This window comes from Podarcis melisellensis (assembly GCF_964234715.1).
Source record: "Podarcis melisellensis genome assembly, chromosome: 18".
NCBI lineage: Eukaryota > Metazoa > Chordata > Lepidosauria > Squamata > Lacertidae > Podarcis > Podarcis melisellensis.
In genome coordinates this window covers 6,308,953-6,332,118 of record NC_138536.1, presented here as the reverse complement: position 1 = coordinate 6,332,118, position 23,166 = coordinate 6,308,953, and the positions used below count along the sequence as shown (strand labels likewise).

Genomic DNA, 23,166 nt, shown 5'->3' with positions numbered 1-23,166 from the left:
AGGACTTTTTAAAAAGAATGGGAAGAATTTATAACTTATTTAGGAGACCATTGTTAAACAAATAAAAACGTGAGCTGGACTTTAAAACCAACTTGTAAAGAAACGTGGGGTGGGATGGATAATTCAGAGAGATGAAAACTGTGGAGAATGCAATGATATGTAGTTTTAGAATAATTACTGTATTTTTCGCTCTATAACGCGCACCCGACCATAACACGCACGTAGTTTTTAGAGGAGGAAAACAAGGGAGAGAAAAATATTCTAAACAAAACAGTGGGTGTATGATTTTTGTGGTTCATGCTGCGGCCACAGACATGTGATCTGACAGTGAGTTTGGAGTAGCCCAATGCAAAAATCCTGAGGATCCATGTGGATCTGTGCTTTGTAACCACGTTTTAAGTGGGGAGGGAAGGAAAAGCAGTCAAGGGACAAGGAGCACGCATGGGATGTGTGGAGAAGGATGCTGCTAATAATGCAGAAGAGGGGTATAAGGGGAGAAGGCTCCTCTCCTCTCCCACCTTGCTCCTTTAAAGCAAGCAGGGTCTGCTTTTCTCCCTCCTCCCCGCTCATCCCCGGCTTAGCAAGCTGAAAAACTTTGCTGCTATTTAGCGAGCTGAGTGGGGAGGAGAGAGGGACAGAGAGCCTGCTTGCTTTAAAGGAACCAACCTCTCCAGGCTCTCTGTCCCTCTCTCCTCCCCACTCAGCGGCTCTTCTCCCGCTTTGCTGTTTCAAAGCGAGCCACGGAGGAGGCAAGGAAGGGGAACCATGGATCCTCTGCTCACGACTGCAGCAGATCCCCACCACCCTCCATAACACGCACAGACATTTCCCCTTACTTTCTAGGAGGAAAAAAGTGAGTGTTATGGTGCAAAAAATACAGTATTCCTTCCAGCAGCACCTTAGAGACCAACTAAGTTTCATATTGGTCTGAGCTTTCATGTATCTGAAGAAGTGTACATGCACATGAAAGCTTTTTTTATTTTGTTTCGACTACGGCAGACCAACATGGTTACCTACTTGTATCTAGAATAATTATGTTAAGGACCCATGCTAGGGACACGAGGGGAAATTGTGAGATTCAGAGAATCTCATATATGGATATGGTAAAAGTTTTTTTTCTTTAAAAAGAACCCAGAACTCTCCCGTCCACCGCCACAAACATGGGGCGCAGCCCTCTGTTTTTATTTTTGCATTAAATACCCTCCCCACCCCACAATACGGTGTGCTGTTTAGCACGCTGCGAGCATCCAGCGTTTTTCCACGAAGGCAACTTGGCCTCCGCTCGCAACCTGGATTTAACAGCCTCCACAAAGCCTCTGAGGGCCTTTAAAGGACCCAGCGGCCGGAGGCTTTTATTCCGTTCCCAGGCAGGAAAGAACAAAAGGGACAGCAGCATCTGATTCCAATGACCATTTGTCGCCAGTAATTCGCTGGCGCCAATTTTGGGAAGGGCCCAGAAAGCTCAGTTTGAAACAGTCGGGGTTTGCTTGCTTGGCACGTCATCCTAATAATAATAATAATAATAATAATAATAATAATAATAATAATAATTTATTATTTTGCCAACAAAGGTCCGTATAGTTAAAGCTCTGGTTTTCCCAGTAGTGATGTATGGAAGTGAGAGCTGGACCATAAAGAAGGCTGATCGCCAAAGAATGGATGCTTTTGAATTCTGGTGCTGGAGGAGACTCTTGAGAGTCCCATGGACTGCAAGAAGATCAAACCTCTCCATTCGGAAGGAAATCAGCCCTGAGTGCTCACTGGAAGGACAGATCCTGAAGCTGAGGCTCCAAGACTTTGGTCACCTCAGGAGAAGAGAAGACTCCCTGGAAAAGACCCTGATGTTGGGAAAGATGGAGGGAACAAGGAGAAGGGGACGACAGAGGACGAGATGGTGGGACAGTGTTCTCGAAGCTACCAGCATGAGTTTGACCAAACTGCGGGAGGCAGTGGAAGACAGGAGGGCCTGGCTAGCTCTGGTCTAGGGGGTCAGGAAGAGTCGGACACGATTAAACAACTCAACAATTATTTATACCCTGCCCATTTGGGTGGGTTTTCCCTTCTTGTTGGGGAAAGTGGCCCCATTAGGGCATAGTTAGCACTGCCCCTCTAAGTTCGTTCAGCCAGCCAGCCCCCTCACCTGCTCACCTTCTTACTTACAGCTTCCCTCTCCTCCTTACATACCCTCCAACACTCCTCAGATGAAAAGAGGGACATTTCTCACTCGCCCCCCCCAGCCAACTGAACCTCCTTGACCTCCCTTTTTTTTGCTGTTGTTCTCCTTCCCTCTCCCCGCTGAAACTCCTGCACCTGATCGGAAGCCGCACCTGACATTCAGGTTCCAAAAATAGTTCGCAAACCGGAACGCTCACTTCTGGGTTTGCGGCGTTCGGGAGCCAAAATGTTCAACTCACAGTGGCGTAGCGTTGGGGGTGCAGGGGGGGCCAGCTGCACCGGGCACAACATCTGGGGGTTAGGATTAGGGGGCGCAAATCCACAGGTTAGGGGGCGCAAATCCACGGGTTAGGGGGCACAAATTACTTGCCTTGCCCCGGGTGCTGACAACCCACGCTACGCCACTGTCAACTCGCAAGGCGTTCAGCATCCAAGGTACAACTGTATTATTATTATTATTATTATTATTATTATTATTATTATTATTATTCCCCATCTATCTGACTGGGTTGCCCCAGTGACACTGGATAGCTTCCAACATACAGTGGTGCCCCGCAAGACGAATGCCTCGCAAGACGAAAAACCCGCAAGACGAAAGGGTTTTTCGGTTTTTGCGAGGCTTCGCTAGACGATTTTCCCTATGGGCTTGCTTCGCAAGACGAAAGCCCACAGGGAAATCTCCGGGGACCTCTTTTAAAATGCTGGCGGTGGGGAGCAAAGCCTTTTCCCCCCCTCCGGACTTCAGAAGAGGTCCAGGAAGGCCGGCGGGGGCGAAAGGCTTTGCTCCCCACCGCCAGCATTTTAAAAGCGGTCCGGGATAGCAGGGAATCGCTTCCCTCTATCCCGGACGGCTTTTGAAGGCAGGCAGGGGGGAGCAAAGACTTTTGCCCCCCGCCCGCCTTGGGAAGAGGTCCAGGACCTCTTCCCAAGGCGGGCGGGGGGCAAAAGTCTTTGTCCCCCTGCCTGCCTTCCCGGGGGCTTTTAAATCGCCCCGGGACAGCTGAGAATTCCTCCGCTGTTCCGGGGCGATTTTAAAATGCTGGCGGGCAGCAGCGAAGGCTTCGCTGCCGCCCGCCAGCATTTTAAAAGCCCCCGGGACTGTCCCGGGAAGGCAGGCGGGGGGAAGCAAAGACTTTCGCCCCCGCCAGCCTTCAGAAGAGGTCGGGGGACAGACTGTCCCCAGACCTGGTCTGAAGGCGGTTCGGTTTCCATAGGAACGCATTAATTGATTTTTAATGCATTCCTATGGGAAACCGTGCTTCGCAAGACGAAAAACTCGCAAGACGAAAAGACTTGCGGAACGAATTAATTTCGTCTTGCGAGGCACCACTGTACAGTCATACCTTGGACGCTTCAGGTTGCGTTTTTTCGGGTTGCAGACGCGCCGAAACCCGGAAGTACCAGAACAGGTTACTTCTGGGTTTCGGTGGTTGTGCATGCAGAGAAGCGCTACATTGTGCTTTGCGCAGAAGTGCCGAATTGCAACCCAAGCGTGTGCAGACGCGGCGCTGCTGGTTGCAAACGTGCCTCCCGCACGGATCACGTTCACAACCTGAGAGTCCACTGTATAGAAAAATTCCTGGAGGGTGATGGGATGGAGGTGGGGGTTGGAGCACTGTTCTCCCGGTGTGTACAATTGGTAGCTTACAGGAATGCCTAAAGGTAAAGGTAAAGAGACCCCTGACCATTAGGTCCAGTCATGGCCGACTCTGGGGTTGCGGCGCTCATCTCACTTTATTGTCCAAGGGAGCCGGTGTACAGCTTCTGGGTCATGTGGCCAGCAGGACTAAGCCGCTTCTGGTGAACCAGAGCAGCGCACGGAAACGCCGTTTACCTTCCCGCCAGAGCGGTACCTATTTATCTACTTGCACCGGTGTGCTTTCAAACTGCTAGGTGGGCAGGAGCAGGGACTGAGCAATGGGAGCTCACCCCGTCGCGGGGATTTGAACGGCCGACCTTCTGATCGGCAAGTCCTAGGCTCTGTAGTTTATTTTTATTTTTTTTATAAATATTTATTGGAGTTTTTAATAAAAGAAATACAAAAATAATAAACAACGTTACTTTGTTTTTGCAAAATTTCATAACATCTTTAGACTTCCTCACATCCCCCGCTCCCACTTACATCATTAATCAGTTTTTGTCAAGCAAATTATCATCTTATTTTCAATTTTATAACCACTTATTTAAATACAATAAAATAATTCTCCTACAAATTTTGTTTCTCTTAATCTCTCTTATCATCAAATTCTGATCCAATTTAGTGATGGCCAATTATTTATAACCAAGCATCCTTCTTAACATTCCACTAAATCACAATGTTTCTGTAGATAAATCTTGAATTTCTTCCAATCTTCTTCGATCCTTTCTTCTCCCAGGTCTCGGATTCTGCCAGTCATCTCCGCCAGTTGCATATAGTCCATCAGTTGCGTCTGCCATTCTTCCAGTGTGGGTAGATCTTGAGTTTTCCAGTTCTTAGCGAGTAGTATCCTTGCTGCTGTTGTTGCATACATGAAAAATGTTCTATCCTTCTTTAACACCTTCTGGTCGACAATGCACAGAGCCTACTTTACTGAACTTTGAACTAGGCTCTGTAGTTTAGACCTCAGCGCCACTCACGTCCCTTCACAGGAATGCCTAGATAGAGCTAGACCAAGCCCTTCTTCACCCATCCCTAAGAGGGAGTGCCTTGCGGGAAGAATTTTGGTTCTTCCTCCCGTATCCCCATGCCCTTCTTAAAGCGAGGGACCCAGAACTGGTCTGGCAGCACTCTGTCTCCCCTTAGCTTGGTGGCCCTCATCAAAGTCACCCTTTCTCCTTCGCAGCTGGAATGTGGAGGCATCCTATAACCGCAAAAAGCCTGATCTAATCGTATACACAAACCCACCCCAACCAACTGCCTTTGAAAGAATTATAATGCATAGACAAGGTAAAAAGGTAAAGGTAAAGGTACCCCTGCCCGTACGGGCCAGTCTTGACAGACTCTGGGGTTGTGCGCCCATCTCACTTAAGAGGCCAGGGGCCAGCGCTGTCCGGAGACACTTCCGGATCACGTGGCCAGCGTGACATCGCTGCTCTGGCGAGCCAGAGCTGCACACGGAAACGCCGTTTACCTTCCCGCTGGTAAGCGGTCCCTATTTATCTACTTGCACCTGGAGGTGCTTTCGAACTGCTAGGTTGGCAGGCGCTGGGACCGAGCAGCGGGAGCGCACCCCGCCGCAGGGATTCGAACCGCCGACCTTTCGATCGGCAAGTCCTAGGCACTGAGGCTTTAACCCACAGCACCACCTGCGTCCTATGCATAGACAAACGTGCAATTAAATCCATTTTTTCAGGAAGACACACGATTTGCCCACCCTGGAAGAATGGCAGATGCAAGTGATAGACTACATGGAATTGGCAGAAATTACTGGCAGAATCCGAGATCTGGGAGAAGAGTCGGTGGAAGAGGACTGGAAGAAGTTCAAAGAATATCTCCAAAAACATTGTAAAATGTTTGAATGTTAAAATGATGTTGGATACAAAGACAACATGGCATTAGTGACATAGTTAAAAGGAATATGTAAAAATGTTTTAAAAGAAAAGGATAAAAGGACCAGAGTAAAATTATGTCGAAATTAATCAAAGTGATATAAGGGATTAAGTTATAAAGAATATGTAAAAATGGATTTAAAAGGAAAGGAAAAATCGGAGACATAATAGGTTGAAATGTATAAATATTGAATAAGATTTGAAAGAGGGTAAGGAATTGCTGAATTTGATTGTGTAAAGGGGAACACAGAAAAGGGAGACGTGAGGAAGTCAGGAAAGAGGGCTATAAAGATAATAAGCAAAAAATTAGATTTTTCTTTTTTTTCTGTTTTTTCTTATTTTTTTCTTATGTTTTTATTGTATTTTTTTTCTGTCCTGTTGGATTGTGTTGTTTTTCCATTTATTGTCTTTCTTTTTTGGTTTGTCTGATTGTGATGTTTGTTTTACAATACAAAATCTTAATAAATATTTTTTAAAAAATAAAAAATAAATCCATTTTTTCAGGAGCTGGGGGTAGCCAAATGTAACCAATCTCAGAAGCAACCATGTTCCAGTCAAACAGTCCCCAAAATTCATCTAATCTCCCCATCCCATCCCAGCTCGGGAGGACGGGTCTGGATTTGATTCTATGCTATCATAGGAAATCTCATGCTACCATACACAGTTTTCTAATTGCAGATGCAGTTACATCAATTTTGCGCACATGTGTGCAATCGTATAAATTTTGCGTGCATGTGTGATGAGTCGATTTAGTCTCGAGTTTAGGATATCTGTTCAGGAGAGAGTTTTACACCGGGATATGCTACATAGAAGCCCAAGTTTATAATGGTAAAGGTAAAGGGGTCCCTGACCATTAGGTCCAGTCCCGGACGACTCTGGGGTTGCAGTGCTCATCTCGCTTTATTGGCCGAGGGAGCCGGCGTACAGCTTCCGGGCCATGTGGCCAGCAGGACTAAGCCGCTTCTGGCTAACCAGAGCAGCGCACAGAAACGCCGTTTACCTTCCTGCCAGTGTGGTACCTAATTATCTATTTGCACTTTGACGTGCTTTCGAACTGCTAGGTTGGCAGGAGCAGGGACCGAGCAACGGGAGCTCACCCCGTTGCGGGGATTCGAACCGCTGACCTTCTGATCTGCAAGCCCTAGGATCTGTGGTTTAACCCACAGTGCCACCCTTGAGGAACCACCTAAAGAGGCCTGGGCGGCCACATTGAGAACACCTTAGGTTTCCACCCAGCTCTGTCTCATAAGCAATAGTGGACCCTCCCAAACAAGCCTACTCATTTTCCACCGGGAGAAGGAAGGGCTGAGAGCTTACATTGGGAGATCAGCGACCCACGGCGTCCCAGAGCCCTTGGGTGCCTCCTGTGGCCGTCGGCGAGCGAGGAAGACGACGAGGTTCTCGAAAACAGCGACGAGGAGAAGAGGGTGTGCTCCTGGCTCCTGGTGAACAAGTCTCTACAAACCAAAACGGACAACATGGAACTGAAGAGCATCGAGGCTATAGCTGCCAGCTTCCATACCTTCATCTTAGACCAAGTCAGAACATTGAAACTCTGCAAAACAGGCAAAAACGACAGTCTTTATTACACTGACCTGGGCCCTGGTATCCCTGCCCCACCCAGACCCCCTGCAATAGCATTTGAAAGAGGCGCACATGGCATTGGGGGGGGGGGCTTCTTGTCCTCCGAAAAATGCAGAAATGGATAAAAGCCATTTTATCCATTGTTTATCCAAACAATGACTATCATCAGTGCAGGTAAGGGGAAAATATTACCGTATTTTTCGCTCTATAGGACGCACCAGACCACAAGACTCACCTAGGTTTTGGAGGAGGAAAACAAGAAAAAAAATATTCTGAATCTCAGAAGCCAGAACAGCAAGAGGGATCGCTGCGCAGTGAAAGCAGCAATCCCTCTTGCTGTTCTGGCTTCTGGCATAGCTGCGCAGCCTGCATTCGCTCCATAAGACGCACACACATTTCCCCTGACTTTTGGCGAACCAGAGCAGCGCACAAAAACGCCGTTTACCTTCCTGCCGGAGTGGTACCTATTTACCTACATGCACTTTGACGTCCTTTCGAACTGCTGGGTTGGCAGGAGCAGGGGCTGAGAAATGGGAGCTCACCCTGTCATTGCGGGGATTCGAACCGCCAACCTTCTGATCGGCAAGCCCTAGGCTCTGTGGTTTAACCCACAGCGCCACCTGCTACTGAGTAGGAAAATGACAGGCAAACAATGGATTCATTGTTAAGGAAGAAGGCAGGCGGGCATGGAGGAATCTAGACTGTGGTTGGTGGGACAGTGCCCAATCCAATCTAATGGACCAGCCTCCAGAGACGAGAAGCAAAGGTATTTAGGTCCTCTTTGCACGGCTCCCCTGGCTGTTTGCGTCCCAATCTCTCTGCAGAGAGCAATGTATTGGCAAAACACTTTTGCCACCTGTTATAGGAATTCTAAGGTTTCATATATATATAAATCATATGTTCATATATGTACAAGGCAAACACATACATAAGCATGTGTCTGAAATAGTACGGGAGAGCAATCCTGAAACCATTTCGACTCTCCCAAAGGTTTCTCTGCAAGGAGGAAGGAAATGGGAAAAGCCACAGGAAGACACAGGATCTACCCACTCTGGAAGAATGGCAGATGAAGGTGATGGACTATATGGGATTGGCAGAAATGACTGGCAGAATCCGAGACCAGGGAGAAGAGTCGGCAGAAGAAGATTGGAAGAAATTTAAAGACTATTTGCAGAAATATTGCAAAATTAATGAATGCTAGAATGATGTCGGATAGAAATTAAGTGGTTTCCAGCTGTAATGCTTTAAGAGAATATGGAAAAAAAGGTTCAGAAACAGGTAAAAATTTATTGATAAGGATTTGCTGAACTAACAATTTGAATTGGAATACAAAAAAGGGAGGTACGAGGAGGTCTGGGAAATAAGTTAATGGAAAATAAGTAATGGAAACTCTGTGTGTTTTTAATTATTTTCATTTCTGTATTTTTGTTATTTTTTTCTTTTTTCTTTTTGATTTTTATTGTATTAATATTGAAAACTTTAATAAATATCATTTTAAAAAAAGAAAGAAATGGGAAAAGTCTTCCCATTGTATTTTTCCTTGCAAATCCTGGCTTAAGGGCGTATTTGATGATGAATAGGGTGAGCCTATGACCTGGATTCAGTAACTGTGTGTTTACCATCACTAAAGAATGGCCAGGATGCCCAGGTAAAAGCAATCAGTGACCATTAACAGGTTTCCTGCCAGACAGGATTCTGCTATAGACGGCCCCTTCTGTGATGCATGTATTATGGGGTGGTCTTGAGCTACACGGTAAAGGTAAAGGTACCCCTGCCCGTACGGGCCAGTCTTGCCAGACTCCAGGGTTGTGCGCTCATCTCACTCTATAGGCCGGGAGCCAGCGCTGTCCACAGACACTTCCGGGTCACGTGGCCAGCGTGACAAGCTGCATCTGGCGAGCCAGCGCAGCACACGGAACGCCGTTTACCTTCCCGCTGGTAAGCGGTCGCTATTTATCTACTTGCACCCGGGGGTGCTTTCGAACTGCTAGGTTGGCAGGCGCTGGGACCGGACGACGGGAGCGCACCCCGCCGCGGGGATTCGAACCGCCGACCATGCGATCGGCAAGTCCTAGGCGCTGAGGTTTTACCCACAGCACCACCCGCGTCCCTATGAGCTACAGGGTAGGCAGTTTCAAAAGTCTATATAAGAGCTTGTAAACCAATGTTCTGGGTTCCTCTCCTCCCTCCTGCATGGGGTGAGTGGAGACCCTGTTGCAACAGTTCAACAAAGATCAGGCTTACCAGCTGCTTTGCTTCTCAATATCCTCTGTTATTTTCTCCTACCAATAGAAAACCTACATAATGACTCTAAACGGGTTCTTGGGTACCCTATAAGGGAAAAGGAGCAGTTTTTTCTGATAGCAAGCCCCATCCCCAGTTTTGAACGGTCTTGCAAGGGCCTCTGCTTTTCATCTGACAACTCGGTTTTCGCAAGGCTTCTTTCGATTTGATTTAATATTTCTATTCCGCTTTTGCGACAGCAAACACTGAGCCTCTTGGGCATGCCGATCGGAAGGTCGGCGGTTCGAATCCCCACGATGGGGTGAGCTCCCGTTGCTCGGTCCCTGCTCCTGCCAACCTAGCAGTTCAAAAGCACATCAAAGTTCAAGTAGATAAATAGGTACCACTCCGGCGGGAAGGTAAACGGCGTTTCCTTGCGCTGCTCTGGTTCGCCAGAAGCGGCTTAGTCCTGCTGGCCACATGACCCGGAAGCTGTACGCCGGCTCCCTCGGCCAATAAAGCAAGATGAGCGCCGCAACCTCAGAGTCGGCTACGACTGGACCTAATGGTCAGGGGTCCCTTTACCTTTATTAGAAGCAAACAAACGTTGCAATCGCTATACTGTCAAACGCAGGAACGTTATAAATAGGGGAAGCAACAAACAATTAGCTGATCCTAGCAGCCAACCCGTCAAAGCTGCAGAAATTTCTGAAAGCAGTAGCTGTCCCACAAGAAACCAGTCAGTTAAAAACAATGAATGGATCTTGTGTGAGCTCTAAGCGACGGAGAACGCTGACCGTTGTTTCTCTGTATGATTCACTGTCTTAGGCTCGGTGCCAGGTTCCAGATCAGTAACTCATAACCATGCTTGCTCTCGGTTAAAATTCGCTAATAAAAATGTCAACACAACAGATCCCTCGTTACAACCGCTTCGACTCGAAAAGCAACTCCTGATGTTAAGCAGAGACTCTGAGACCGAAAGTTACAAAAACGGTTCATTTTGGCAAACAGAGCTTGCTTCCCACCAAATCTTACCGCCTAAAGTCCGTTATCACCCTACCAGGGAGCTACTAACATTCATCCTTCCTACTTTAGGGAAGAGGCAGAAATTACCGTATTTTTCGCTCTATAAGAGCGTAAGACGCACCTAGTTTGGGGGGAGGAAAACAAGAAAAAAAATATATTCTGAATCCCAGAAGCCGGAACAGCAAGAGGGATCTGGCTTCTGGGATAGCCTCTTGATCATAGAATCATAGAATCATAGAGTTGGAAGAGACCACAAGGGCCATCGAGTCCAACCCCCTGCCAAGCAGGAAACACCATCAGAGCACTCCTGACATATGGTTGTCAAGCCTCTGCTTAAAGACCTCCAAAGAAGGAGACTCCACCACACTCCTGGGCAGCAAATTCCACTGTCCAACAGCTCTTACTGTCAGGAAGTTCTTCCTAATGTTTAGGTGGAATCTTCTTTCTTGTAGTTTGGATCCATTGCTCCGGGTCCGCTTCTCTGGAGCAGCAGAAAGCAACCTTTCTCCCTCCTCTATGTGACATCCTTTTATATATTTGAACATGGCTATCATATCACCCCTTAACCTCCTCTTCTCCAGGCTAAACATGCCCAGCTCCATGTTCTGGCTTCTGGGATAGCTGCGTGAAGCCTCTTCAGGGCACCAGGATGAAGGCTCCCCCAAGAGCCACACTCCCTTTAAAGAGCTTGCGGAGCATGTGTGCGGCTCTTGGGGGCTTTTCCCCGAGGAGGGAGAAGGGCAGCTCTTTAAAGGGAGCGCTGAGCAGAGCCTCCCGCCTGCATTCGCTCCATAAGACGCACACACATTTCCCCTTACTTTTTAGGAGGGGAAAAGTTCGTCTTATAGAACAAAAAAAACGGTATTTCCAGTTCTCATTTAAAGGTGTTTCTACCTAATTCACGGGACACGGGTGGTGCTGTGGGTTAAACCACAGAGCCTAGGGCTTGCCGATCAGAAGGTTGGCGGTTCGAATCCCTGCGATGGGGTGAGCTCCCGTTTCTCGGTCCCTGCTCCTGCCAACCTAGCAGTTCGAAAGCACATCAAAGTGCAAGTAGATAAATAGGTACCGCTCCGGCGGGAAGGTAAACGGCGTTTCTGTGCGATGCTCTGGTTCGCCAGAAGCGGCTTTGTCATGCTGGCCACATGACCCACAAGCTGTACACTGGCTCCCTCGGCCAATAAAGCGAGATGAGCGCCGCAACCCCAGAGTCGGCCACGACTGGACCTAATGGTCAGGGGTCCCTTTATCTTTACCTAATTCACACTTCCTGGATCCAAATGCAGCCATCCATCAAAATCCAAACTTCTTCGAATTTTCCAGTGTGGTTTCTAGAAAGTGGAATTGTTCCGTGTTATCTTGGAGTGGATTTTTTTGGGGGGGGCGGGATCTCTATATAGCTGGCAGATGAAGAGACAGAAATGCTCTCTCTCTCTCTCTCTCTCTCTTTCTCTTTTAATCCCTCCCCTTCCTTTTCTCCCCTCCTTTCGGTTTGTGTTTTTATTTAGATTAGCTTCTATTATCTCCAATAAAAAATATCGGATATTTAATATTAAGCTTTATTTCAAACTTTAATAAAATACGTGGGGGTGGGGATTTTGCAATGTGGTTCTCCAGCAAAATAATATTTACAAAATTCCATACAGTAGCAGGCATAGAAAATTGCATGTATTGGTGAATATAAGATACAAGCATGCATTGTCTTTGGGGGAAAGATATGCATTACATAAAAGCAACCCAGCACATCCTGATACATCAGGACAGGATTATAACCAATCCATATGTCTCTCCATCCAGCACAATTACGATTAAACCAGCTGTGTGTCTAGCTGTCCATCTGCAGAGTCTGTATACTGAAATAAATGCAGAGGATGACTCATATATAGGGACGGGGAGCCTTTTGCCCTCCAGATGTTGTCTTCACCATTGCCATCTCTGAACAGTGGCCGTGGGTGAATGCAGAGAAGGGGTAGGAGATAGGGAACATCCTTTCACAGGTGGTGGACTTGTAAAGGGGTAAAAGAGCATTGCCAACAAAGGTCCGTATAGTTAAAGCTATGGTTTTCCCAGTAGTGATGTATGGAAGTGAGAGGTGGACCACAAAGAAGGCTGATCGCTGAAGAATGGATGCTTTTGAATTCTGGTGCTGGAGGAGACTCTTGAGAGTCCCATGGACTGCAAGAAGATCAAACCTCTCCATTCTGAAGGAAATCAGCCCTGAGTGCTCACTGGAAGGACAGATCCTGAAGCTGAGGCTCCAATACTTTGGCCACCTCATGAGAAGAGAAGACTCCCTGGGAAAGACCCTGATGCTGGGAAAGATGGAGGGCACAAGGAGAAGGGGACGACAGAGGACGAGATGGTGGGACAGTGTTCTCGAGGCTACCAGCATGAGTTTGACCAAACTGCGGGAGGCAGTGGAAGACAGGAGTGCCTGGTGTGCTCTGGTCCAGGGTGTCACGAAGAGTCGGACACGACTAAACAACTAAACAACACCAACAACAACAACAAAAGAGTATTGGGAAATGATCCATAATGAATTGAGAAAAATGTTTAAAGGTACTTCCACCTGCTCCAAAACCAGAGTCCTTTCTGTTGGGGATAATTCAGACTGAGATTCCCAGGTGTCAAAAACGTTATTTATGCACACTACTGCGGCCCATGTTTAGTTAGCCCAAAAAATGGAAAACGAGCAAGTTCCCATCCAAAGAATGGCAACTTAAACAGATGGAATATGCGCAGCTTGCGAACCGAACAAATTGAATTGGAGAACTAGAAGGACATACGCTTAGAGAAGATTGGAAAATGTTTATTGAGTATATGGGAAATAACTGTGTACGGCCAAAAATGCTGGCAGCATTAAGAGAAACTCAACAGTGTAAATAAGTTTTGATAGATGCGATAATGGAATACCGAATGGTTTTGTTTTTGTAAAATATGCAGAGATTTATGATACGCAAAATGAACCATGGAAAGAGAGGAAGGGAGGTCACTGATATTTTAAGGATGTTTAAATGAGTATTTTAAATTGTAAAACAGAATATACATAAAATGGGAGGAGGTGGCGTCGGAAGCTGAAGAGGCAACAGGGTTTAGTGAGCAGGGAGATTCTGTGCCAGAGAGCAGTGCAGGTTCAGAGGCCGAAGCAGAGGCTGGAAAGAAGGGAGGCCAAGAGACAGAGGCGGAATCTACACACATATAATAAACGCTGTGAAAATGTAAAAAAAAAAAGTTTTGAAAAATACGCTGAATTCTGCGCAGCTCACTTTCGCCATCTAGTGTCGCATTAGTATATTGCGCCTTGCAACACATTTAAAAAGTTTTATTTGCAGCTGAGTCCAGAGAGGAGGCTGGCTGCTGAAGAAGCCAGGGAATCTCGCCCTCCTGCTGCAACCTGCTGCCTCCGCCCTGGTCACCCACAGGGGTACGAAGAGGGCAGTGCAGAGACAGACAAGACGCCAGAGTCTCAGATTGCATGGGAAGGACCTGGCGGAGGAGGAGACTTGGGGAGCTGTGGGAAGGCTTCCATTCCTTGCAACTGCCTCGTTGGGGCAGCTCTGTTTTTGTTTAGGTGAATAGTTAACTTCGCTGGCACCTTGTGAATTATTGCTGTCCTGCCCATAGCTGTCAACCATCCCTTATTTGGCAGGACAGTCCCTTATCCCAGCACCGTGTCCCGCTGCTGTCCCTTATTGATGATGTCCCTTAAATTTCCCGGGTTTCAAAGGAAGCAGCTCCTCTCCCTCCCTCCCTGCCGGCCAGGGAGGAGGGAGGCTCCAACTGTGTTGCTTGGCTGCGTTGCACACCCAATAAGGAGTCTAAGAACGACTGGGGGGTGGAGCTTGCATGCCTTGTGCTGATCAAATCGGCCGCGTTGCCTGGGGACTTGCCTTTGCTCAGCGCTTCCCAGCAGAGAGGTGACGGTGGTTTTCCTTGCTGCATCCCCTTTGCCGGGTTGCTGCACTGTGGGAACCACCGCTTGAGGCTTCGTTTGGCTGCTGGCTGGGCTTTCTGCCTTTGGCTCAGAGGGGCTCAGAAGTCGAACATACCTGTGCTATGAAAATCCCTTATTTTGGCTGCTGATCCCTTATTTTCAAGGCTGCTGGTCCCTTATTTTCAAATCTGTAAGTTGGCAGCTATGGTGCTGCCCTGACAACAGGCTGGCTGAAATTGATGGGAGCTGAATTTCACCAACACAGAGACATGGAAACGGGCAGTGCTTACTGCCTCCTTTCACACAGTCTAAAGTTACCGTATTTTTCGCTCCATAACACGCACTCCCCCCCCCACCCCAAAAGGTAAAGGGAAATGTGTGTGTGCCTTATGGAGTGAATGCAGGCGGGAGGAGCCGCTCTTGATGGCTTTTCGGCGAGGTGGGAGAAGGGAAGCAACCTCCCTTCCTCCGGCTCGCTGGGAAGCCGGCAAGAGCTGCGCATAGCGTGTCTGCCTGCTCTATGGCTTTTTGGCAAGGTGACTTTATAGTCTGATGGGCTGACTGTAATTCAAGCAAAGGAAGAGCCGCTTACACGCATGCTTTCTTTACCATGAGCCAGAAGGAAGGACAAATAGGGCACCCCCTTCCGTCCCTCCCCCAGCACCGCACCGGTAAATTCAAGCAAAGCGCCTTACGAGGCTCCTGCCCCTGCGTCTCCTTCGCCTCTTTTTGCTCCAGTTCCAGCGAGGCAAGGCAGCTGCACAAATGTGAGCTCCCCCTCTCTCTTCCTTCCCTGCCTCCCTCCCTCTTCCAACTTCAAAAAATATTGGGGGGCGGCCAGGTAAGCCCCACCTCCCATACCACAATGGGGGGTGGGGGATGACTCCCTCAAATATTTAATGGGGAGTGAAGGCACCTAGGCTGTTCACTTTACATGGTTGTAATATGATTCTGATATACCGGTTGTTTATTAAACAGTTTAGTACAACATCTGATTTTTTTTTCTTGTTTTCCTCCTCTAAAAACTACGTGCGTGTTATGGTCAGGTGCGTGTTATGGAGCGAAAAATACGGTGAATGATCTTGAGCAAAACAGAGAAACTGGCAAAAGCACTGATTTCTCTGCTGGGGAGATAGCCTTGCCAGAAATTAATGTTCTTGTTGCCGACAATGAGGCCCTTCTGTTGCCAACCAAACATTGCATGCATGCATGCACACACACACACACACATGCACACACACCATTTGCCTGAGGCCCGTCAATCTCTCCCATCAAATGATAAGCAGCAATTATTCTGATGATTAAGACATGCCCCAAAGACAAGGCGGGCGAGGATCTCCGTGTGCCAGCTTAATTATTGCCCTGGAGGGGGGAAAACCGAAATGAAAGACGCGAAGGCATTTGGGAACTGAAAGGAGAAAAGAGGCAGTGTTCCTCATGCCTCTGACACACACCACTCCCCAAGCGACGTCATTTCCCCCCACCCCACGGTGAGCCCGCTCGGCGGGGCACGCCTAGCTTGCACCCTATGGCAGCATCTCGTGACTCGTCTCCAAATTAAATAGGCACCCAGCCCTTGTGCTGACTTGCTGGATAGGGTGACTCTGTTTCTGCTGTTTCCAGGGCTTCCCAGATTTGGGGGGGAGGGAAGGGGGTTCTCCACTAGCAGCCTGGAAAATTGGTGGAGCCATCTCAAAGCCTTGAGTAGCTGCAGGTGAATCAGTTTCTTATTTTCTACATATCCACCAGCATTGTTGTTGTTTAGTCGTGTCCGACTCTTCGTGACCGCCTGGACCAGAGCACGCCAGGCACTCCTGTCTTCCACTGCCTCCCACAGTTGGGTCAAACTCATGCTGGTAGCTTTGAGAACACTGTCCCACCATCTCGTCCTCTGTCGTCCCCTTCTCCTTGTGCCCTCCATCTTTCCCAACATCAGGGTCTTTTCCAGGGAGTCTTCTCTTCTCATGAGGTGGCCAAAGTCTTGGAGCCTCAGCTTCAGGATCTGTCCTTCCAGTGAGAACTCAGGGCTGATTTTCTTCAGAATGGAGAGGTTTGATCTTTTTGCAGTCCATGGGATTCTCAAGAGTCTCCTCCGGCACCAGAATTCAAAAGCATCCATTCTTCGGTGATCAGCCTTCTTTATGGTCCAGCTCTCACTTCCATACTTCACTACTGGGAAAACCATAGCTTTTATTATACGGACCTTTGTTGGCAAGGTGATGTCTCTGCTTTTTAAGATGCTGTCTAGGTTTGTCATTGCTTTTCTCCCAAGAAGCAGGCGTCTTTTAATTTCATGGCTGCTGTCACCATCTCCAGTGATCATGGAACCCAAGAAAGTAAAATCTCTCACCAGCATTACTCGGAGGAAAATAGGGACGTCCTATTCCATCCCCTCCAACATTTCCCTGATGAAAATAGGGATGTCCTATTCCATCCCTTCCAACATTTCACCCATGAAAATAGGGACATCCTATTCCATCCCCTCCAACGTTTTCTCCATGAAAATAGGGACGTCCTATTCCATCCCCTCCAACGTTTTCTCCATGAAAATAGGGATGTCCTATTCCATCCCTTCCAACATTTCACCCATGAAAATAGGGACATCCTATTCCACCCCCCCAATGTTTCTCCCATGAAAATAGGCTCGTCCTATTTCACCCCTTCCAACGTTTCCCCCATGAAACTAGGGACTTCCTATTCCATCCCCTCCAATATTTCTCAGTGAAAAAAGGGACATCTTATTCCATCCCCTCTCATGAAAATAGGGACTTCCTGTTCCATCCCTCCAACATTTCACCCATGAAAATAGGGACGTCCTATTCCATCCCTCCAACATTTCACCCATGAAAATAGGGACGTCCTATTCCATCCCCTCCAACATTTCACCCATGAAAATAGGGACGTCCTATTCCATCCCCTCCAACGTTTCTCCCATGAAAACAGGGACGTCCTATTCTCCATCAGGAAGCTTCTCCCCCCTCATTGACGTTGCCTACACATCAACATTGGTCCCCTTGAGCCAATTGCATCCTCTCTGCCTCACCGACCTTGCAGGATCGTTGTAAAGAAAAAAAATGTTTGAGGGAAGGGATCTTGTACAAAACCTTCGACAGATAAAGGGAATGAATGAAAATTGTAGCTCTAGTGTGCCTTGAGTCCCTGTCAGGGGAAATTGCCTGGAAATAACCAACCACAAACTTGTGGAGAAAGGAGGAAGAGGATGAGGCAAGGTCTCTCAATGGCTTCAAGAATGGTTTATCTTATGATTAAAGTCTGCACAGTGGTACCTCGGGTTAAGTAGCGTATTTTCCGCTCTCTAAGACGCACCAGACCACAAGACGCACCTAATTTTTGGAGGAGGAAAACAAGGAAAAAATTCTGAATCTCAGAAGCCAGAACAGCAAGAGGGATCGCTGCGCAGTGAAAGCAGCAATCCCTCTTGCTGTTCTGGCTTCTGGGATAGCTGTGCAGCCTGCATTCGCTCCATAAGACGCACACACATTCCCCCTTACTTTTTAGGAGGGAAAAAATGTGTCTTATAGAGCACTTAATTCGTTCCGGAGGTCCATTCTTAACCTGAAACTGTTCTTAAGCCTGAAGCAACATCTTAGCTAATGGGGCCTCCTGCTGCTGCCACGCCGCCGGAGAACGATTTCTGTTCTCATCCTGAAGCAAAGTTCTTAACCCGAGGTAATATTTCTGGGTTAGAAGAGTCTGTAACCTGAAGCATATGTAACCCAAGGTACCACTGTATATATATATTTTTTAAAAATGGTTCATCTTTGAACACCATTTGCTGGTCTAGGGAGAAGCAAGCAAGCTGCATGACATCAGATGTACCCATTTTAATGTGTCCCTGCTGGGCTCTCCTTGTAGATTTGAGGAGGACCAAAGGAAGCCTTTGTCCATGGAGTTTTCTTGGCAGGGATACTGGAGTGGCTTGCCGGTCCCTCCTCCAGGTGGATCACGTTTGGTCAAAACTCTCCACTATGACCTGTTCATCTTGGGTGCCCTGCTCGGCATAGTTCATAGCTTCTCTGAGTTCTTCAAGCCCCTTCACCACGGCAAGGCAGTGATCCATGAAGGGGAAGTAGAGACATCACCTTGCCAACAAAGGTTTGTATAGTTAAAGCTATGGTTTTCCCAGTAGTGATGTATGGAAGTGAGAGCTGGACCATAAAGAAGGTTGATCGCCGTAGAATGGATGCTTTTGAATTCTGGTGCTGGAGGAGACTCTTGAGAGTCCCAAGGACTGCAAGAAGATCAAACCTCTCCATTCTGAAGGAAATCAGCCCTGAGTGCTCACTGGAAGGACAGATCGTGAAGCTGAGGCTCCAAGACTTTGGCCACCTCATGAGAAGAGAAGACTCCCTGGAAAAGACCCTAATGTTGGGAAAGATGGAGGGCACAAGGAGAAGGGGGCGACAGAGGACGAGATGGTTGGATAGTGTTTTCGAGGTTACCAGCATGAGTTTGACCAAACTGCGGGAGGCAGTGGAGGACAGAGGTGCCTGGCGTTCTCTGGTCCATGGGGTCACGAAGAGTCGGACACGACTAAACGACTAAACAACAACAAAGGAAGCATTGCCTGCAGGCCAAACTGTCTCACAGAACCCAAAGCAGACATTTCTTACAGCAAGCGCTGATGGATATTTGCAAACTTTTGAGATGCACCCTCCTTCTTTCATGTCTAGACGCAGACTAAATCATCCGTCCCCGGCTGTTGAAATTGTGACGTCGCGGTGGGCGATGGGAGGGTGCAGCTGCCAAAAGATCGCAAGGATGGAGACATCAACAGTTGGGAGGAACAGAATTGGTGCCCAAAGTTCAAAGGGCTGTTGCGCGATGATTCACTGCCTTTGAGCCACGAGTGCTCAGATCACAGACTCTCCATCCTTGGAAGTTTTTAAGCAGAGGTTGGATACATAGCTGTCAACGTTTCCCTTTTTAAAAGGGAATTTCCCTTATTCCCTTTTTTTTAATATATATAAATTTTTATTAAGTTTTTCTTTAACAAATAATTTTAACAACCATGTTTACCAATTTACAGTTTTTGAACTTCCACCAGTACCTCCTTCAATCATCCATTTTTCATATCTTTACACATTTTCTATGTAGTATTGCCGATTTGATAATAACCTTCCATCTCAGTTTCTTTCTTACAATATACCTTGGTTTATCACAAAGCCTCTTTAAAACCCACTAGCGTTGTCTGTTCATCACATACAGTTTTCAGATATTCCGTAAACTTTCCCCAGTCCTCAATGAATTTGTGATCTTTCTGATATCTAATTTTTCCAGTCATTTTATCCAATTCTGCATAATCCATAAGTTTCATTCTCCACTCAGTCAAGGTCGGTAGTTCCTCTTGTTTCCATTTTTGGGCCATTAGTATTCTTGCCGCTGTAACTGCATATTGAAACAGTTTATAATCACATCTTTTTATCTCTCTTCCTGTTATTCCTAACAAAAAGGCTTCTGGTTTTTTAACAAACGTATATTTAAACATCTTTTTCAATTCGTTGTATATCATTTCCCAGAAACCCTTTACCTTCTTACATTCCCACCACATATGAAAAAATAAACCTTCTTTTTCTTTACATTTCCAACACTTATTACATGTTTTATACATTTTTGCTAACTTTAGGGAATTTCCCTTATTCCCAATAGGATTCATCGCAAGAAAAGGGAAAAGTTGGCAGCTATGGTTGGATGGCCATCTGTCATGGATGCTTTAGCTGAAATTCCTGCATGGCAGGGGGTTGGACTAGATGACCCTGGGGGTCCCTTCCAACTCCAGAATTCTCTGGTTCTATGAAATCTCTCTCTCCTGAGTTCTGGAGTTCAGAATGCCTTGCTCTCACTTCCCAAATGCGATGCTGTTCTCCCCCATTTCCAGACTGGAGAATGTTCATGTGCAGGAGAGCTGGGTTTTGGCTCACATCTGAGTTCAGGAAATGCGAATTAAGTCAGTTTATATTAAAATTGTGGGCTGCATGAATTCCCAGCCCCGGCCATCCCTCCTGCCCTGCTTAGGAACTTCACAATGTGGAAGACCAGTTGCAGGTATGAACCAGCACAGGAATCTTGTGACATGCAAAACAGATGCACAGTGGTACCTCTAACTTAATTCGTTTTGGGGTGCCATTCGCACCCTGAAAAGTCCGTAACTATAGCGCCTCTTCCGCGCATGTGTGCAGCTTGATCAAGTGCTTCTGTGCAAGTGTGATGTGGACAGATCACTTTTGCGCATGCGAGAAGCACGCAGATCACTTTTGCGCATGCGATAAGCACGCAGATTGCTTTTGCGCATGTGAGAAGCGCACAGGTCGCTTTTGCGCATGCGAGAAGCATGCAGGTCGCTTTTGCACATGCAAGAAGCATGCAGATCACTTTTGCGCATGCAAGAAGTGTGCAGATCGCTTTTGCGCATGCGAGAAGCATGCAGATCACTTTTGCGCATGCAAGAAGCGTGCAGATCGCTTTTGCACATGCGAGAAGCATGCAGATCACTTTTGCACATGCAAGAAGCGTGCAGATCGCTTTTGCGCATGCGAGAAGCACACAGATCGCTTCTGCGCATGCACGCATGGTGAACCTGGAAGTAAACACTTCCGGGTTTGCTGCGTTCATAAGCTGAAAGTCCGTAACCAGAACGGAACACAACTAGAGGTGCCACTGTACTATTTAGAGATGTCAGATCACTCAGTCACAAATGGAATTGGGAGTAGAAATTTGCTGCGGTTCACCTGCTCATCCAATGTCAGGAATGGAAACCGGGCAAGCATTCGCTGTTGTCCACAAATATTATGTAAATCGTCACATTATATTCTGCATCACTTCTGACATTTCCCTTTCAGCGAAATGCACCGTAATTCATCGCGTCCGTTTTGGCAATAGCGGATAGCGAGACAGAGTAAGTCTTAGCAGAACCCGAACCGCAGTGGAAAGGAAGAAGTGCAGATTGTGACGAACGCCATGGAATTCGCCGCCTCCTTTCATCCCTGAACGAAACCTATCACAAAGAGAGCTTTAAACGCAGCACTTTGCTTTGCAGGATCTGTTTGCAATTTGGTGGAATAAACAGGAGAGCGGTCCCAAATCAAACTTTTTCTGGCAGAAACAGACACTTCTAGGAAATCCAGCCCTTTTCCTTTTTTCAATGGCCTTTTACAACATGTTAGGCATTGTGTGACTCTCTCCCAGCGCTGCCGCAAGACTCAGTGCCCGCCTAGCAAACCGCCGGTGCCAAAACACGACGCAGCGGAGTTTGTTATTGTGCAAAATCTCCCGAGAGGTGACAGGAATTGGGGACAGAGCGAAACAGCCAAATATGGGCTCCTTCAACTTTGAGCCTTTTCGCAAAGCGATTCTGGGGCAGATAAGTGCTACCCAATTTGGTCAAGGCAGTGTTGAGTGTGCAAAGGCTAATCCTGCAAAGGGCCGGAAGATTCGGGGTGGATAAAAGTCAGGACTTCATTCAGCACGTAGTTAAGGGATGGAATTTGCTCCCCCCAGGAGGCAGTGATGACCAGCAGTTAGATGGATTTGAAAGAGGATCCGAGCTGAGTATGTTTAGCATGGAAAAGAGGAGACTGAGAGGAGATACGGGAGTATCTTGAGAGTATCTTCAAGTATCCCAAGGGCTGGAAGATGGAGCAAGCGTGTTTTCTGCTGCTCTGTTTGAAAGAGCCTCTCCTCCTTACAGAGGGGAGAAGTTGTGAGCAGGGGCCGTTTCCCGCGTTGGCAGGGGGCATTCCAGCCCCCTGCCCAGCTGGCCTGGCTGCCGCGCCACACCCCCAGGTACCCAACCAACCAGGTGGAGGCTTGAGGGCGGGGTTTTGCCGCTCAAATGTGGCTGCGGCAGCCCTTCCCATTCATTCCGCTGCTGGTTTTCGTCGGATCAACCACCCACCCTCTCTTAGTTCATTGCTTGGCTCTTGACATTGTGTGGACCTGTGGTTGGTCGCCTTGGTTGGCCAAGGGGCCCGGTAGGAATTTTTATCCAACTGGCAAACTGGCACCGGCCACTTGGTTTTTTGCCTAAGGTAAAGGGACCCCTGACCATTAGGTCCAGTCGTGGCCGACTCTGGGGTTGTGGTGCTCATCTCGCTTTATTGGCCGAGGGAGCCGGCGTACAGCTTCCGGGTCATGTGGCCAGCAGGACTAAGCCGCTTCTGGCGAACCAGAGCAGCGCATGAAAAAGCCGTTTACCTTCCCGCCGGAGTGGTACCTATTGATCTACTTGCACTTTGATGTGCTTTCGAACTGCTAGGTTGGCAGGAGCAGGGACCGAGCAACAGGAGCTCACCCCGTCACGGGGATTCGAACCGCCGACCTTCTGATCGGCAAGTCCTAGGCTCTGTGGTTTAACCCACAGTGCCACCCACGTCCCTTAACTGTTCTGGTATTTTCCCCTTATTCCCTCATAAAAGATAAGACACGACACAGTCTTCTATAAAAGTATAAAAAGAGTTTACTCACATTCTGTTCACAATTGGATCCCAGAAGGCAGACTTAGCTTAGAAAAGTAACATATACCTGGAAACTATCTCATAAAGAGACGGTCTCTCTGTCCTCAAGCCAAGAGAGCATCTTTGGCTAAGCAGATGTTGCTTCTTCGATGCATGTAGTCAAAAAGAGAGAGGTGGCTGCCCTGCCCTGTGCTTTGGGAAGCAGACCTTCTGATCTGCAAG

General features: G+C 47.6%; 1 protein-coding gene across 4 annotated transcripts in view; it reads right to left on the bottom strand.

The window, feature by feature from the left end:
• Positions 1–23,166, bottom strand: part of NRTN (neurturin) — a 68,538-nt gene that overhangs the window by 6,883 nt on the left and 38,489 nt on the right. For 3 of the 4 annotated variants that reach the window (XR_014164262.1, XM_081895915.1, XM_081895916.1), the window contains exon 2: positions 7,021–7,258. Coding sequence is in view for 3 of the 4 variants with exons in the window: in XM_081895915.1 (XP_081752041.1) it covers positions 7,021–7,231 (211 nt within the window). In the remaining variant the exon portion in view is untranslated. The remainder of the gene's footprint in view (positions 1–7,020; positions 7,259–23,166) is intronic. The other variant, XM_081895917.1, reaches the window with a different exon arrangement.